This window comes from Myodes glareolus, chromosome 3 (assembly GCF_982192425.1).
Source record: "Myodes glareolus chromosome 3, mMyoGla1.1, whole genome shotgun sequence".
NCBI classification, from domain to species: domain Eukaryota; kingdom Metazoa; phylum Chordata; class Mammalia; order Rodentia; family Cricetidae; genus Myodes; species Myodes glareolus.
Window position 1 is genome coordinate 78,247,944 of NC_142028.1, and position 15,805 is coordinate 78,263,748.

The 15,805-nt window shown below is 43.0% G+C and overlaps 1 protein-coding gene across 1 annotated transcript; it reads right to left on the reverse strand.

Moving 5' to 3' along the window:
• Positions 1–1,038: 1,038 nt before the first annotated feature.
• Positions 1,039–12,109, reverse strand: LOC125412557 (cytochrome P450 4A10). The gene is made up of 13 exons (XM_087904717.1): positions 11,826–12,109; positions 10,514–10,658; positions 9,987–10,031; positions 9,473–9,600; positions 8,034–8,158; positions 7,507–7,661; positions 6,987–7,093; positions 6,695–6,885; positions 6,465–6,598; positions 4,634–4,698; positions 4,416–4,492; positions 1,927–2,100; positions 1,039–1,502 (listed from the first exon to the last, which is right to left on the reverse strand). Exons 1-12 carry the CDS (start codon positions 12,012–12,014, stop codon positions 1,932–1,934), a joined length of 1,530 nt encoding a protein of 509 aa, XP_087760843.1. The 5' UTR covers positions 12,015–12,109; the 3' UTR covers positions 1,039–1,502; positions 1,927–1,931.
• Positions 12,110–15,805: the final 3,696 nt, after the last annotated feature.

Sequence of the window (15,805 nt, forward strand, 5' to 3'; positions counted from 1 at the left end):
CCAGATAGACCTCTCTGAACAAATGCAGTAAGGTTTCAAAGTTATTACTCAGTGCTGATTGCCTAGTCATAACCACCATGTGCCTCTGGGTGGCACCTGAATCTAAACTTTATCATTTTAGATCTTCAGATCTAAAATCTAGGAGTACCTTAGCTGAGGCTTCCTTACTCTGATAACTTTTGTTCAAAACTCCATCATTAATGTATGTTCTTCTTATTATAGGTGTCAATCCAAATAAATTTTCATCATTAATACCAGTTCTTTTTGAGTATGTGTTTCAGTGAGAATAAAGCCAAGATCTCTGACTCAGATGTTTGGGTGTGATCTCTTGTACACCAGAGTATATACTTGTGTGTGTATTGGGACCTCCTGGGTGAGGTGAGTGGACACTGGAACTGGTGGCCATCACAGATGACCCCAGGTTCATCTTTCTGACTTTTCACCCACACCCAGAGGCTCCCCTGTTCTTGAGCATACAATGCCCATGTGGGGGGTGGAATGTGCTCTAGGTGTGCAGAGAGTGCTGGCATGAATGGCACTTTGCATGCATCATGCAGGGGAATGCTCAGGACTGTGCACTCAGGCAGTCTTGCTCATTGCTTCCAGGCAGTAGAATCACTTTCTGGTTACACATTTTATCCCATTTGGAATCCTGTGGTTAGAGGGCGTGTCTTTGCCTGGGTACCCAGCATTCTGTTCTGTGCTCTCACTTTCCTTTGTTCTCAGCATGGCCAGCATGAGACTTTCTTGATTATTTGAGAGTTCTGCACATGTCGATTTGGGGTAATGTTCCTGCCCAGTTCTCCCCTTGGTCAGGTACTGGGTATCTAGTCTGACCTCTCCTGCCCTTCCTCAGAACCAACCTGCACTAGCCCAGCTAAGTAGAAAGTTAGAAACTAGGAAGGGCATCCTGGTTGCAGGCAATGGCTTCAAGAGAAGCCATTCTAAGAAGCAGGGCATGGCATACCAGGGAAATATGTCCATGGCATCATGGATCCTGATTCAGGAGCAGTTTGAACGTGGGAACATGACAAACACTGTGTGTGACACTAGGAATTTTATTGCCCAGATGAGGAAAGATGAAGAAAGTTGTGTGAAGGACAGTCAGGTAGAGAGAGACTATACAGGAGAAATGTAGACAAACCAACCAGGTAAAGACTATGTCAGGCTTGCTTCACAACAATGTTCAAGCCCTAAATTAGGAATCCCTGAAGGTTCCCTCATAATTTCAAAGAACTTAATATGCTACATTGAGAAAGACATATTATGCTGGGAGAATTAGCTTGGATTTTTTAGTGGGCTTGAAGATGTCACAAGAGTCTTCACAAAAGGGAAAAAAATTAGAAGAGAGGGGTTCAGAGGAGAGTTCTGTGTCAAGGAATGATAGTTTATACTGAAGAGTAGAGGAGGGCGACCCTCCAGCGAACTCTCCAGAAGGTTGGGCTCACCAACAACTTGATTTTCTGCCAGTGACACCAAGTTCAGACTTCTGAGATCCAGAACTGTTAAGATAATGGCATTCAGTTATTACAGACCACCAAGGTTGTGACTGTTGGTTATTTGTGCAATGAAAAATCATGTAGGGAAAATAAGACAACAGAAAGGTAAAGGGCAAGGAGAGAAGGCTGGAGGACAGAGAAGACTAGGGATCAGATGTGGGTAGTAAGAGACAAGAAAGACAAATAGGGAATCTAGAGGAGATAGATAGATAGATAGATAGATAGATAGATAGATAGATAGATAAAAAGAGAGAGAGAGAGAGAGAGAGAGAGAGAGAGAGAGAGAGAGAGAGAGAGAATATCAGAAGGCAACGGAGCAAAGGGGTGAGAAAAGATGAGCAGATAGAAAGCCAGATGGTGACAGGAACAGATGACATGAAGAGGGGATGTCAGGCAGCATGCTCATCGAGTCTGTCCTTGCCCCTACCAGAATCAGTGGATCTTCTTGAGATGCAGGTAGATCCCATTCTTGGATTTCAACACAAGTCGTGGTAAGGGGACTGGGACCCTGGTGCGATCTGGCAGCAGCTCAAAGCGGAGCAGGGTCAGGGCCACAACCACCTTCAGCTCATTCATAGCAAATTGTTTCCCAATGCAGTTTCTGGGTCAGAAAGGGACAATAAATTTCAATGACTTCTGACCTGAGCAGGGAGGAGCCCCTGAAATATCCCAGAACAGCATTCAGGGGCTACCTTCATAGGTCCAGTCTAACCTCTGACATTACAGACCATTCCCACTTCTTCCCCAGGTTGTGGCTCTCCTGACTTTTGATTCAGCCTCTATGTATTTCAAGGCTAGTTTGACCCTAGTTCTTTTAGAGTTATGAAGTCTGTTAGGCCAGTATTGTAAGCATTAGAGCTTAAACTTGTGAATTGTTTATGAAGTTAATCGTTGCTTAGTTTATTCCATCCAGGCGGATCTCGGGCATGGCTTCCAAGGAGTGGAGTCGAATTTCAGTAGCAAAATTTCTAAGGGGGACTGTGTTGGGGATCTTCAATTAGCTGTCCCATCTAGCTCCTACTTAGGGTACCTCTGCCTCCTTAATCAGCATCTATAGCCATCTAACTGTACTTCAGAAATGTCCCTTGTTCCTGCTTCAGTTTTCTTTCCTGGGCTTCCCTGGTCTCCCTGACTCTTCCTCCACGAAGATCCTTTGTGCCTCCATCAGGTAGGGCTTTATTCAGATGCCTAGCTGCAGCCATACCCTTGACTGGCTGGTGCCCTCATCTATTTTCTACCATCTCACTTCCTACTTCAGATCAGGTTGTTGATGTGTTTGACAATGTCTCCTCTCCCTCTGGCTGCATAGTACCAAAGCTTGGGTCAATGATCAGCTGGCTTTCATTTCTTTGACTCTCTGTGTACTTCTGGGGCTTCCACAACCCCATCAGTGTTATAATAATGACATGCCACAGTGAGGGAATGGGATGATGTTAGAAACAACGAATTTCCCAAACTGCTCAATGAATAAATGAACGAACTGAGGAAGAACTTATTTTGACTACAGATATATTTGTCTTTGTGGAATACAGTTTTGAGTTGGAGGAAGGAGTAGGAGAATATCATTCATTCTCCTGTTTTTATCTAATATAAAACCTGGCACCTAAGAATACTTTAGTAATTTATTTTAAATTTAAAATAGTTATTTTTATTTGTCTCTAAAATGTAATTTATTTGAATTTAAGGAATAAAAGTGGAATTAAATACAATGGAAATTACAAAGCATATGAGCAAAGCAACGTGTAGTGGCCTGTACTTTTTGAGCCTGGGTAATCAGGAACTCCAGGCAAGCCTGAGACTGACACAGCAACGCCAGCAGCAGCATGTTTCATTACAACTTAAGCTGAGTTACCCAAGACTCTCTGTCTTCTAGCGTCAGTGACATGATTTGCTGTGAGTGGCAGGGGGAGCATTCAACCTCAAGTCCATCAATGCTAGACAGCCTATGTTGGACGTACAACTGGCTTATAGCCTGCTCTGTGAAATCTGATTTGCCCCCTGAGGAATTCATGAATTCTGAGCCTATGCAGTACAGGCTCAGAAAAACCTGCTTCTGCTTTGTCATTAAAGCTAACAGTGAGTCAGATCCCATGGAGACTTGAGGATTTTACTGGAAGCCACTGGAAAGCCTTCAACTGGTTCAGTAGCTATTTCAAGAGTGTTTTATATTTCATTCACCAGTAACCTTAATAAATGCTATGTGGTTTATATAAAAGAGAGGATTTTCTCAGAAACATTTTATTCTCCTCCACTTTAATGCTTTTGTCTGCAGACAGATCACATATCTTCTAAGTGTGACTTTAAGGTATATATAATATCTTTCAAAGTTTGGCCTTGGGCAGTTACAAGAGGGATGTGCACATTGGCACTGATTCTTTGATTGAGTGGGAGAGACTGCACAGGTGAAATCCATGTATGTGGAATAAACTTTCCCTTAAAAGACTTTCTATAACACATCAAGCGTCTGACTGGACAGTTGTCCAAGGCTGACACCCAAGCAAAATTATCACTTTCCACAGTGATTCTCAGGAAATATGCTTGGCCTGACTGAGTTATGGAAAAGGGCATGACACATAAGAATCTGAAATTTGAAAAGCTGGACACCCAAAGTTAAAATCACAGGAAAAAAGATCAACTTAAAGTCCTGCCCCTAACATATGAGAACATGTGCAAGTCTGTGACATCTACTGACAGAGAAATTTGACTGGCCAATGGGGAGTACAATGGGTCAAGGTCTTCTCAGTGTCTCCTCTAATGCTATCCTCCTTTTGTGTTCAGACACATTCCCAAGATGCTTTTCCCCCATATCCACCAATATAATATACCTGGAGATGTCATGTATTCATGAGGTCAAAAACATCAAGTTTTTCTGGAAATATCCCCACAGTATACATCAATGTACACAGCATGTCTCACCTTGCTCCTCCTGAGAAGGGCAGGAATGAATGGCTGTGTCGGGGAGAATCTGGTGCAAACCTGGAAGGGTCAAACACCTGCAGGGACATGACACCTTTTTCAGGACAATAGAGGTTAAACTGCTGATTTCAACCCACCGGGAGACAAGATGCTAGAGGTGGGGACAGCAGGTTTTGGTCTGGAGGGATCTCCCCCTGCCCTCCTGTGGAGCCTCCTACCTCTGGGTTTGGCCACACCTTCGGGTTGTGGTGGAGTGCATAAATGGAGAGCGTGACTGAGATACCTGTGGGGCAGAAAGGAATAGAGGAGATGGTGGGTTATACCCAGGATGTGAACCTTGGATCTCGAGGCAGTAGGGGACATGCCTGCACAAAAGGTCTTGCTAATAAACATCATCACTATGCATAGATGTGGGTGACTTGGAAATGAACTTGAGGTACAAATGAGGAGTATAAAAATGGAGTTAAAGGAAGAGAAGCAAGAAAAACATAAAACCGAGTTTTGGGAGTGAATCAGCTTAGAACTTAGGTTTGATGAAGGATTTCTGCGACAATGCCCAAGAATTCAGTACCCAACATCGTCCCCCTCCCCCCCCCCCCGGTTGTTTTAGTTTGGCTTTTCAGGTGAGTTAATAATATTTCAGAGAGGGGTTATAGCTCATCAGCAAAGTACTACGTGGCCTAAGTAGGATTTTGACAGAATGAGGTGTAAGACAAAGGGTGATCTCCTGACACTGCAAGGGTTTATCTAGTATCTGGTCATCAGTTCAACTCTGCCATCAACCTGAGCGTTTATCAGGGACATGACCATATGTGACTCATAACATGGGATTTATTGATCTCCTTCATTTGCTTTGACCCAGGAATGAAGCATATCTACCTAGCCTCTGTCTGATTTTTTTTTTATCTATTGGGTACATCCCAGCAAATAGCTTTGAGAGATAAAGTCAGAATTTCATATTTAAACATTTCTTTGTGAAGAGTTTCCCAAGGATTGAGTAATTATATGTGTGTGTTTGTTTGTTCTGTGCATGTATAAATTCAAAATAATCAGTGAAAAAATATTGAAGGTAAACCTTATTCAATATTTGGCTTAAGAATTATAGTTGCTAGTTGTGTACCAGGTCATTTTCTCTGTGCTTGATGACATAAGTAAGTTGTGTGTTCAACAATATGGTCTTACCATCAGGTGATGGAGAGCAACCAATTGCCTTAGAAGAGTCTGTAGACACATTATATACTGATTTATACATAAATATTTATATAAATATATAAATAGCAATTCTACACAGATAAAAATTCTGCAAATTGTATCAATTATAGAGGATGATAAAAAGATGTACATTTGGGATGGAGAGTCAGATAAACTGGAAAAGTGTTTGTTGTACAAGCATGGGGACCTATATTTGATTTGCAGAAACCATATGAAAAGCTGTGTTACTGGAACATATTTGTCTTTGAATGCTGTTGAGGTGGGAACAGGCACCCACTAGACATCCAGCCTAGTCTAATAGGTGAGTTATAGATCATTGAGAGACCTCCTGACCTCAAAAATATCAAGGTGGATGGTCTGTGAGGAGTGAAACAAATGACCTTTGGCTTCCACTTGTATGTGTAAACATGCATGTGTGTTCCTAGCCACAACATGAAAGCACACACATGTGAAAGTGAGGACATATGAGGGATATGAGCCTGGCTATGAAATTACACAGTGCTGTCATCTGGAATGTGTCTAGAGTGTAAGAATCAAAGAATATCAGTGTTCCCCAACTGGAATAGATACATCATGATAAGGACGTGGATTCAAAAGGAGTGACATTTGACAAATAAGCGATGCTTACAACTATTCATGCAAAGCAGCAGGATTTGAGATCATTTTACCTGATAGGAAATCATTTATGCTTATGTGCCACTTTGGAAAATGTACTTTATGATTAAGAGGAACTTATCTAATGCAAAGGAAATGGTCGCCAAGCTGGATTCAGGACTGTTAAAGATCCTCCCTTATCTCTGGATTGAGTTTAGATCAATGGATCTTGGAAACTCATACCTTTGGGTAAAGAACGCCCATCAGGGAAGGTGACAGGTTTGATGAGCTCTCTGACAATGCCTGGGACAGGTGGGTAGAGCCTCATCGCCTCCTTGATGCACATGGTGGTATAGGGCATCTGGTCAAGGTGATCCCTGAAATAAGGTCCATTCTGAAGTTCAGGTAGACTGGAGACCTGAGACTCCTCCCTACCCAAAGAATAAGGGTTCTTCCACCTCTTGAACTCTTACCAGGTGATGGAGGATCCATCTCCCAGGAGACTCTGAACTTCTTCCCTGCATCTCTGTTGGTGTTCAGGGTGTGTGGCCAGAGCATAGAAGATCCAGGAGAGTCCACTGGCTGTGGTGTCATGGCCCTCGAACATGAATGTGTCCACCTCAGCACGGATGTCCTTGTCAGACAAGCTATCCCCATTCTCTGTCTGAGGGAGACAATAGGTGTCATCAGAGCTGTGCTTGTTCCTTGCTGTGTGTTCCCAGGCAGACTCTCTGTGATATATGCACCTCTGTGATACACACTCACTCTGGCAAACAAGAGGATGTCCAGAAAATCCAAACGTCTCTTTTTCTTGATCTTCTCCAGCTCTCCCTCATCCTGCAGCTGATCCTTTCTCAGCTTGATCACTCCATCTGTTCCAGAACATTAGTATCACATAGACCCCAAGCTACAACAACCCCAAGTAGTACCATGTGTTTCCTTGCCTAAAACTAAACATGAATCAGCAAGTAAGAAGTGGGCAGGGTTAGAAGACCATTAATTACCATCTGATATAGGCCAGACCTCCTCTCAGGACCATGGGCCAAGGAAGTTCTGCTTGAGGTGCTGTGTTTGATTTCACTAAACATTACCAGTATGATGACACCCACACAGCCTCTGGCATTCTAACATTCCAACTCAAACATTTGCAGTTTGAGAATATCCACATGTGTGTTACCCTGGCACTATAGGGGCACTGATGGACCTAGATCTGCCTAAGAAGTCATCAACAGCCCCTTCGAACTAATCTTGGGAAAGGAGGGGAGACAAGAGCTACAGACAGAACCTGTATGATCGTGGGCAAGTTGGCAGGCAGAGTCGGCCAAACGGCCATTGGAGGACAGACTGTAGATGGTGTCATTCTGATGAAAGAAGTTTCTCACACGGGAATAAAATAGGTTATTCAGGTCTGCAATGGCCTGGATGTAGGTCTTGTAATTTCTGAGGAAGAAGATACAGAATATATTAAACCGTGGAGAGGTCTGACCTGTGGATAGATAGACTCTGGGAAGAGATATGCTATATGGTTGATATAGATGGCACTGATGCACACATTAATTCTGTCTTATAACCCTTGTAATTTTCAAGACTGCAGAAGGTGGCATGAATATGTCAGTATTCACCTCATGAAGGGATCAGTAGTCTGTGGCTGGGGCAGGGTTGGATTGTGTCAGGAATTGATCTGGAATGGGCTCAGACTCTTGATTTTTTTTGTGGAGGCAAGCATCCAAACTGCCTCACCTCCTGCATGTCAGATGAGGCCATCCCTGTAGGTGAGACCAAAGGCCTTGAAATTTGATGGTTTTAACTCACCCGTCCACCTGGACACTACCCTTGTGGCTGAAGGCACACTTCATGACGGTGTCAAGGGTCATCAAGGAGATGTGTTGGAAGACCTCTATAGAGCTGTCCTGTGCAGCCAGCTGTTCCCATTTGTCCTGCAGTGGGAAGGGGAACATTGACCTAATTTCCACAGAAGACTTGTGCTCACTCTATTGTACTGTGGGACAATGATCTTGTACCCTGTAAAGATTAGTTACTTGTATTGGTTTAATAAAACACAGATTGGCCAGTAGCCAGGCAGGAAGTATAGTTGGGGCGACCAGAAGAGGAAAGGCTCAGGCTTCATTAGTTATCCAGACACAGAGGAATTAAAAATGAGAATGCCTCACTAATAAAAGGTTCCAAGCCACATGGCTATCAAAGACGAGAATTATGCGCTAATATAAGATGTAAGAATTAATTAATAAGAAACCTGAGCTAATTGGCTAACTAGTTTATAATTAATGTAGGCCTCTGTGTCTTCTGTGGGTTTCAATGGCTGCTGGACTGGGAGGGACAGAAACTTCTGTCACCAGTACTGTATTATTACTGTTATATTATCAGATACTGTGTTCTTTGTCCTTCAATTTAGATAATAGAATATACAGATTTCAAAACTAATCTTTGCAAAGGATGCTTAGCTCTTGTAAATTACTTCAAAATTAAATTCAGAGACCCATAAGTTAGGAAACAAGTTTCAAATGTTTGCAATGAGTTAAGATGTTTTATCTGACAAACAATGCTGTTTTAGGGAGTAAAGACGATGATACACCAGCATTTGCAGAGCTGAGCCCAACCCGAGACAATGGTATGACTTCCATGTATTGAGCATAAGAAAGCCCAAGTAGCCACTGTGTGCACTTCTAACGGGACCACCAGTGACTTCAGTTACTATGTATTCATCAAATGCTTGTGGAGAACAACAGTCAGAATACAGATTCTGATTGAATGTTTGTGGTAGGGCGTGTTTGGCTTTGACAGTGTGAGTCTGGTGTCCGTTTCCCTGAGATATCACTCAAGTCCACGCAGAAGCACTGAGACACAGAGAAACACTGGCTCGGTATCGTCCTAGGAAGTTTCTCTGAAGTTGAGGACATGAAGAGGTAACTGGAGTCTCTATCCACAATGATGCTCTTTGCCTTGGGCAATGAACAAGTATGGCCATATTCTGGTACCTGGAATATTTCTGTTTTACCTATGTTGAAAGAACCTGTGTTCATACTAGAAAAAATGTGTGGAGCTTGTTGGAGTACACTCTGAGGAGGTGAAGAGATTGAGAGAAAGAAGAGACGGGAGTGTAAGGAGTAAGAGGAGGAGGAGGAAGAGAAGCAGCAGCAGCAGCTGTTTTAGTACTAGCAGAAGCGGCTGCTGATGTAGAAAGGCTACCAGGGCTGAGGGGAGTAGAGAAGAAGAATTTCAAATGAACTCACGAGCATCAACCGCACAGAGTCGGCCATGGTTTTCACATAGGGCTTCAAAATGTCATAGTGGAAGGCTGGGGTCAGCATGCGCCGGTGCTGGAACCACGGCTGTCCATTCAGCAAGAGCAAACCGTAGCCTGGATCAGAGATGGGTGTACATGTGTGTGAGATGGAATCAGAGAGCCCGTTAGATAAACTGTGTGTGTGTTTGGGGTGGGGGGGCTCTATGAATTCACTGGCCTGTGTGACTGGCATACACTCTGCAATGATTATACCTGTGAGATAAAAGTTGCAAAGGAGTTGGGGTGTGGTAGATCAACAATGGATATACACAATGATTAGCTAGGCCTGTTTGAAGCAGTGAAGGGTCAGAAGCCTAGCTTCTACTTCTTTGAGGCCAGGGAGAGGAGGGCTAGATCAAGGCAGTGGTAGCCTGTCACATTTTGTTCTCTGTGAAACAGAGTCTCAGGTCCAATATACTCTAACTGGGGCCAGACCACATTCTCCATTCAGACACACATACCAATCCAAGGAGCCAGCAATCTGTAGGCTCCATGTGCCTTTGGATCTGAAACAGAAATAAGAAATGGGAAAAGTCAGGCAGCTCTGAGCAGCTGTTTCTCTCTCTCTCTCTCTCTCTCTCTCTCTCTCTCTCTCTCTCCCCCCCCCACCCCCGTTTGTGTGTGTCTGTATGTGTGTGTATGACCGTGGATCATGTCTTAGTTATCCTATGATACCAGAAGGCAGGTAACAATTAGAGATTTCAAACCTCAAACCAATATGCATTTTAAATGTGCTTTTCAGACCTGGAACAATTTACATTACTTATTTTAATTTGATTAAATAGCAAAGAAAAATAATGACTTTTGGCTAAAGGCTTGAAATTTCAATACTGAGTGCTATTGACATGTTCCGGGTTTTTGCCTGGGAGAATCATTGTTAAGGTGTGTAGGGCAATGGCCTGGTACTACTTTCTTCAGGAATTCAACAGCCTTGGGCTAGTTACAAAGACAACTGTACAATTTTTTTTTAAGAATGATATACTCTCACCTGATCGCCCTAGAATCACCTTCATGTAGTCAGGGTCATAGACAGTAAGATAAGCTTTGCTCCCCCAGAACCAGCGAGGAAAGGCACTTGGGAAGTTCTCCACCGTCTTCATAATCAGCTGTAGCTCCTGATCACCCCGCAACTGCTGTTGAGAGAAAGACGAAGCATTGGACTCTAGTTAGTTTTTTTATGCAGTAAATAGCAGAACAAGCATAGGAACATAGTTCTAGACTTTTCAGAAGTATTAAGGATTTGTAGTATTTCACGGAATATCTGTGCTATCACTCAGAGCTTTGCTACACTGGGGACACAGGGGATTGGTGCTGCGCTGGAATTGACAGTGCTGCTGGGTGGGTCCTCAGCTCTGCACACAAGCACCACATCCCCATGTCCTTCTAAGAGTATTCATTGCACAAAACTTTGTTGAATGCTTCATCATATATCCTCCTACTTGGCTTTGGTCCTTATTTTCTGGGTGACAGTGCAAGGGGTCAAGACCTTCCATTCCTAATATATAGGGTGTTGTACTATCTCATTCCTGGGAGATCTCAGACATGTGTGTCTGGTTCTTGAACTGAGTCCTGTAGTGTAGGGAAATGGTGTGTTTATGAAAATTGCTTACAGTATGGGTTGTGAAGGAGAATAGAGAACTAAACAGACCCTGAGGAAATTCCGACATGGGTGCCCTCATGTGAGGCCACTACACAGCCTTATTCCTTTCTGTGCCATGACTTCAGGATTTTAGTCATAATTTTTCCATCCTGAATTCCCTTGCAATGGGGGGAGTCATCTGGGCCAGCTACCTACTCATCCCAGCAGTGTGAACTCTTCCTGTGCCTGACAGCTCCTGAGATGGTGCCATGGCCACACCAAGAACACCACGGGGCCAGGCTTCCATCTCACTGATGTCTGTGTTCCCAGCAAGCCCTGAGCTTGGGAGAGAATAACCATGAGTGACTATGCAAGGAACCACCTAGAAGCTGTTTGAAAACAGCAGAGGGTGTTGAAGAAAAGGAGACTAGGTAGGCTGAACCACAACCTTCATGTGCAGGGCTCTTAGTACACAACTGGCTACAGCCAGACAGGTTGAGCCACCCTAATGCTGGAATGTGTCTCAACCTGAGCTCTGTGTCTCACGAAGTACTTGGACTTCTTATACAGTCAGCTTTGTCCTGTGAACTTGATGGCCAGTCTCTGAGACCTTGATCCTCCCTGCACCTCGATCCTCCCTGCACCTCCATCTGCCCTGCACCTCCATCCTCTTTGCACTTCCATCCTCCCTGCTCTCCCTCCCACCCTTCCCTTTCCATACCTTGTGTCCAAAGAACCAGTGAAAGGGTGGGGATGGGAACTGCTGGAAAGCCTTGAGTAGCCATTGTCTGTGCAGGTAGAACTGGACCGCTTTGAGGAGCAGTAGAAGCAAGCCGAGCACGGAGGCCACTTGCAGGAAGCCAGAGATGCTGTCTGTGAGTCTGGTGGGGCTCAGAGCAGAGACACTCATGGTGCAGCCACTTCTGGGTCACAGACTGCCCTCACTCTTATGAATCCTTTCTACCTCCTGTATAAATCCTTTAGGACTGCCTGCCTCTCAGTGGGAGGGAGAAAGGTTAGGGCAGACAGAGTTTACTCTCACAGTGCAGTTGGTTAGTTAAGGTGAATGATTTACCTTGAGAGGCAGAGAAATGATTTGTCAGCTGCCAGTGGTCAAGGGCCAAACCTGCAGCCACCCTTCTCTCTTTGTATTAGTCAAAAACATTTATATATTTGCCATTTTATTTTTCTTTTCACCATATATTTCTGTATATATTTATAGGGTACTGTGTGATATTTCAACATGTGGATACTCTGCATATTAGGTAGGCACAGTAATTATCATTTCTTTCAATATTCATCCATTCATTTTTTTATCCACAATTTTATTTACAGTTTTTAAAATTCAAACAATGTTATCATATAAATTAACCATCTTGATGAAGTGGTGTATGATATGGGGTCACGATACCCTGAGTCTTTCCCCAGGCTTCATGTCCTAATTCTTCACTTGTTGCTCTTGGGAGTTCCTTGACTTCCCACAGCAAACCCAGAGCCTACATAGTTTCTACCTAATTGTCCAAGTTAAGTGGATTGTGAGCGGTTGCTAGTTCATACTGCAGAGCATCTAGGCACTGCTGCCCTTCTCTCTCTAGGCCTCATGGGCAGTCCACGCTTTGCGATGCCAAAGGCTCTGGTGAATGTCTTGCATCATTTCTGAGCCATTCATCTGCTTCTTGAAAGAGGTTGAGCCTCCTAAATGGGTGCTGAGCACACCTTCCAGCTCCAGTTTCTTTTGACTGGATAAATATGTGCATCACCTCAAGGGATTTCCCCTGAACATGTTAACACACACACACACACACACACACACACACACACACACACACACACACACACACACACAGTTTTTTTGCTATGTTAACCTTTATGTCTTCCAGTGTCAGCATTGATGTTTATGATTCTATTATTTCTACTGCTTCAGTTCAGTCTGGGTTCCATTTCTGTGGGGTAATAGATAAAATGAACCTGGTTTTTCTTGACATCATATTTTTCTGATTGTGGACTCTTTCTGACAAACTTTCTGTCATAATGACCCAGGTAGCCAGGCTAGGCAGGGTCATGGGTGCCTTTTCAGCACCATGAACTTCAGATCTTCCTTCCTCATCCGTGTCTTGCGTTGTTTTTCTGGAACCAGTGGGTTTCTTTCCATTCTTCCACACTATCTTATGAAGTTTTGTGGACAGCATATAGTTGAATTTGACTTTTAAAATCTATTCTGCCAATCTAATTCTTTTAATTGGAAAGTTTAATCTTTTCCTGAAAATTATGTGTTCTGAACTCTAATGCTAGTCTACTAAAGCCTTGCTTGTATGTGAGTTGTTTTATGTCTTTTGTTTTTAGAATTTCTTTCCTTGGACTTTTAAGAGCTTGAAAATAGCTTAACTTTGACAAGACTATATCAGTTTAATCTAAGCAGTGTCCTTTGAATTTATTGCACTTAGAAGCTCATGTATTTGTCAATATTTGGTAGACTTTTAGATATTATTTAACTAGACTTATTTATTTGTATGTGTGTTGCACATGCATGTCATCATGTGTGTCGAGGGCAGAGCACAACTTACAGGAGTCAGTTCTCTCCTGCTATCAGGTGAGTTCCAGGGATGAAACTCATGGCATCAACTCGGAAGCAGGAACCACTAAGCCACCTCACCAGTGCTCATGAAGTAGGTTTCTTTTCATCCTGTAACGCCTACAATGTGTGTACTTTTACCTAGAGTGCCTTGTCCACCTTTTATACTTTATTCACTGACTTATCCTGTTTCTTTCTCTTTGTTTTGTCTAGTTCGGTTATTTGTCTAGCCTGTGTTCAAGCTCTGAATTCGTCCTTCTGTATGATGTAATCTGGTATTGATACTCTCAGTGGTATTTTTATTTCATTTATTGAATTCTCTGTGGTGTCTCTTTAATTCTTTTCTTTTCTTTTTTGGTTTTTCAAGACAGGGTTTCTCTGTAACTTTGGAGCCTGTCCTGGAACTAACTCTTGTTGGTCAGGTTGGCCCCGAACTCACAGAGATCCGCCTACCTCTGCCTCCCAAGTGCTGGGATTAAAGGCGTGCGCCACCACTGCTTGGCATCTTTTTCCTTTTTATTTAAAAAATTGTTTTTTATTTTACGCATGATCCACGGTTCCCCTCCCTTCACTTCTCCCACTGCCCAACTTGCCTCTCATTCTACCCTCATCCACTCCTCAGAGGGGGTGAAGTCTTCCTTTGGGAGTCAAGAAGTCTGGCATACCAAGTTGAGGCAGGACCAAATTCTTCATCCCATATCCAGGGTGTTTGGTCCTTTTAATGACATGTATCTTTCTTTTTTTTTAATTTTAATTTTTACATTTTTTAAAAAGAAAACAAACCGTTCTTTTTCATTATACATATCCAATCCAAGTTCCCGCTCCCTCCCCTCCTCCCATCCCCTCCACCTACCCTCACAGCCCCTCATCTACTCCTCAGAGTGAGTAAGGATCATTGCTTTGGGAAAGATTCAAGGTCCTCCCTACTATATCTAGACTGAGCAAGGTATCCATCCAAAGAGAAGAGGTTCACAAAAAGCCAGTACAAGTAGTAGGGATAAATTCTGGTGCCAATTCCAGTGGCCCTGCAGTCTGCTCCAGCCATACAACTGTCAGCCACATTCAGAGGGACTAGTTTGGCCTATGCTTGTTTCTTCCCAGTCTGGCTGATGTTGGTGAGCCCCCATTAGCTCAGGTAGACTGTTTTAGTGGGTGTACCCATCATGGTCTTGACCTCCCTGCTCATATTCTCATTTCTTCCACTCCTTAAATGGACTTTGGGAGTTCAGGCCAGTACTCCAATGTGGGTCTCTGTCTCTGTTTACATCAGTTGCTAGATGAAGTTTCTATGGTGATATTTGAGATATTCACCAGTCTGACTACAGGGAAAAGCCAGTTTGGGCACCCTCTCCTCTATTGCATAGGGTCTTAGGTGTGGTCATTCTTGCGGATTCCTGGGAATTTCTCTAGAGTCAGGTTTCTTGCTAACCCCACAATGACTCCATCAATCAAGATATCTCTTTCCTTGCTCTCATCTCTGTCCTTCCTCCTTCTTGACTATGTCATTTCCTCAAGTTCTCCTAGCCCCTCTGCTTCTCCCCTCCTAACCCCCTTATTCCCTCTCTTCTCTCTCCACCCCTATGTTCCCAATTGTGTAAGGTGATCTTGTCTATTTCGATGTTTCAGGTGGATCTATATATGTTTTTTTTTCTAGAACTCACTTTGTTACTTGGCTTATCTAGGATCATGAACTACAGGTGCAGTATCCTTTGTTTATAGCTAATGCTCACTTATGAGTGAGTACATACTATATTCATCGTTTTGCATCTGGGTTACCTCACTCTGGATTTTGTTTTCTAGTTTCTTCTGTTTGCATGCAAAATTTAAGATGTCTTTTTTTTTAACCACTGAGTAGTACTCTAATGTGTAAATGTGCCACATTTTCTTTATCCATTCTTCGGTTGAGGGACATCTAAGTTGTTGCCAGGGTCTGGCTATTAAAAATAATGCTGATAGGAGCATAGTTGAACACATATCTTTATAGTATGATTGAGCATCTTTATTTCTTTTAATACTTTCTCAAGTGATGAATTTTTTGTTTGTTTTTAATAAAGTCTGTATTCTTTCAAATCTTTTCAAGTTTCTTTAGAATCATTGTTTTATGTTTTTTCTTAAGGCATTTCATTGAT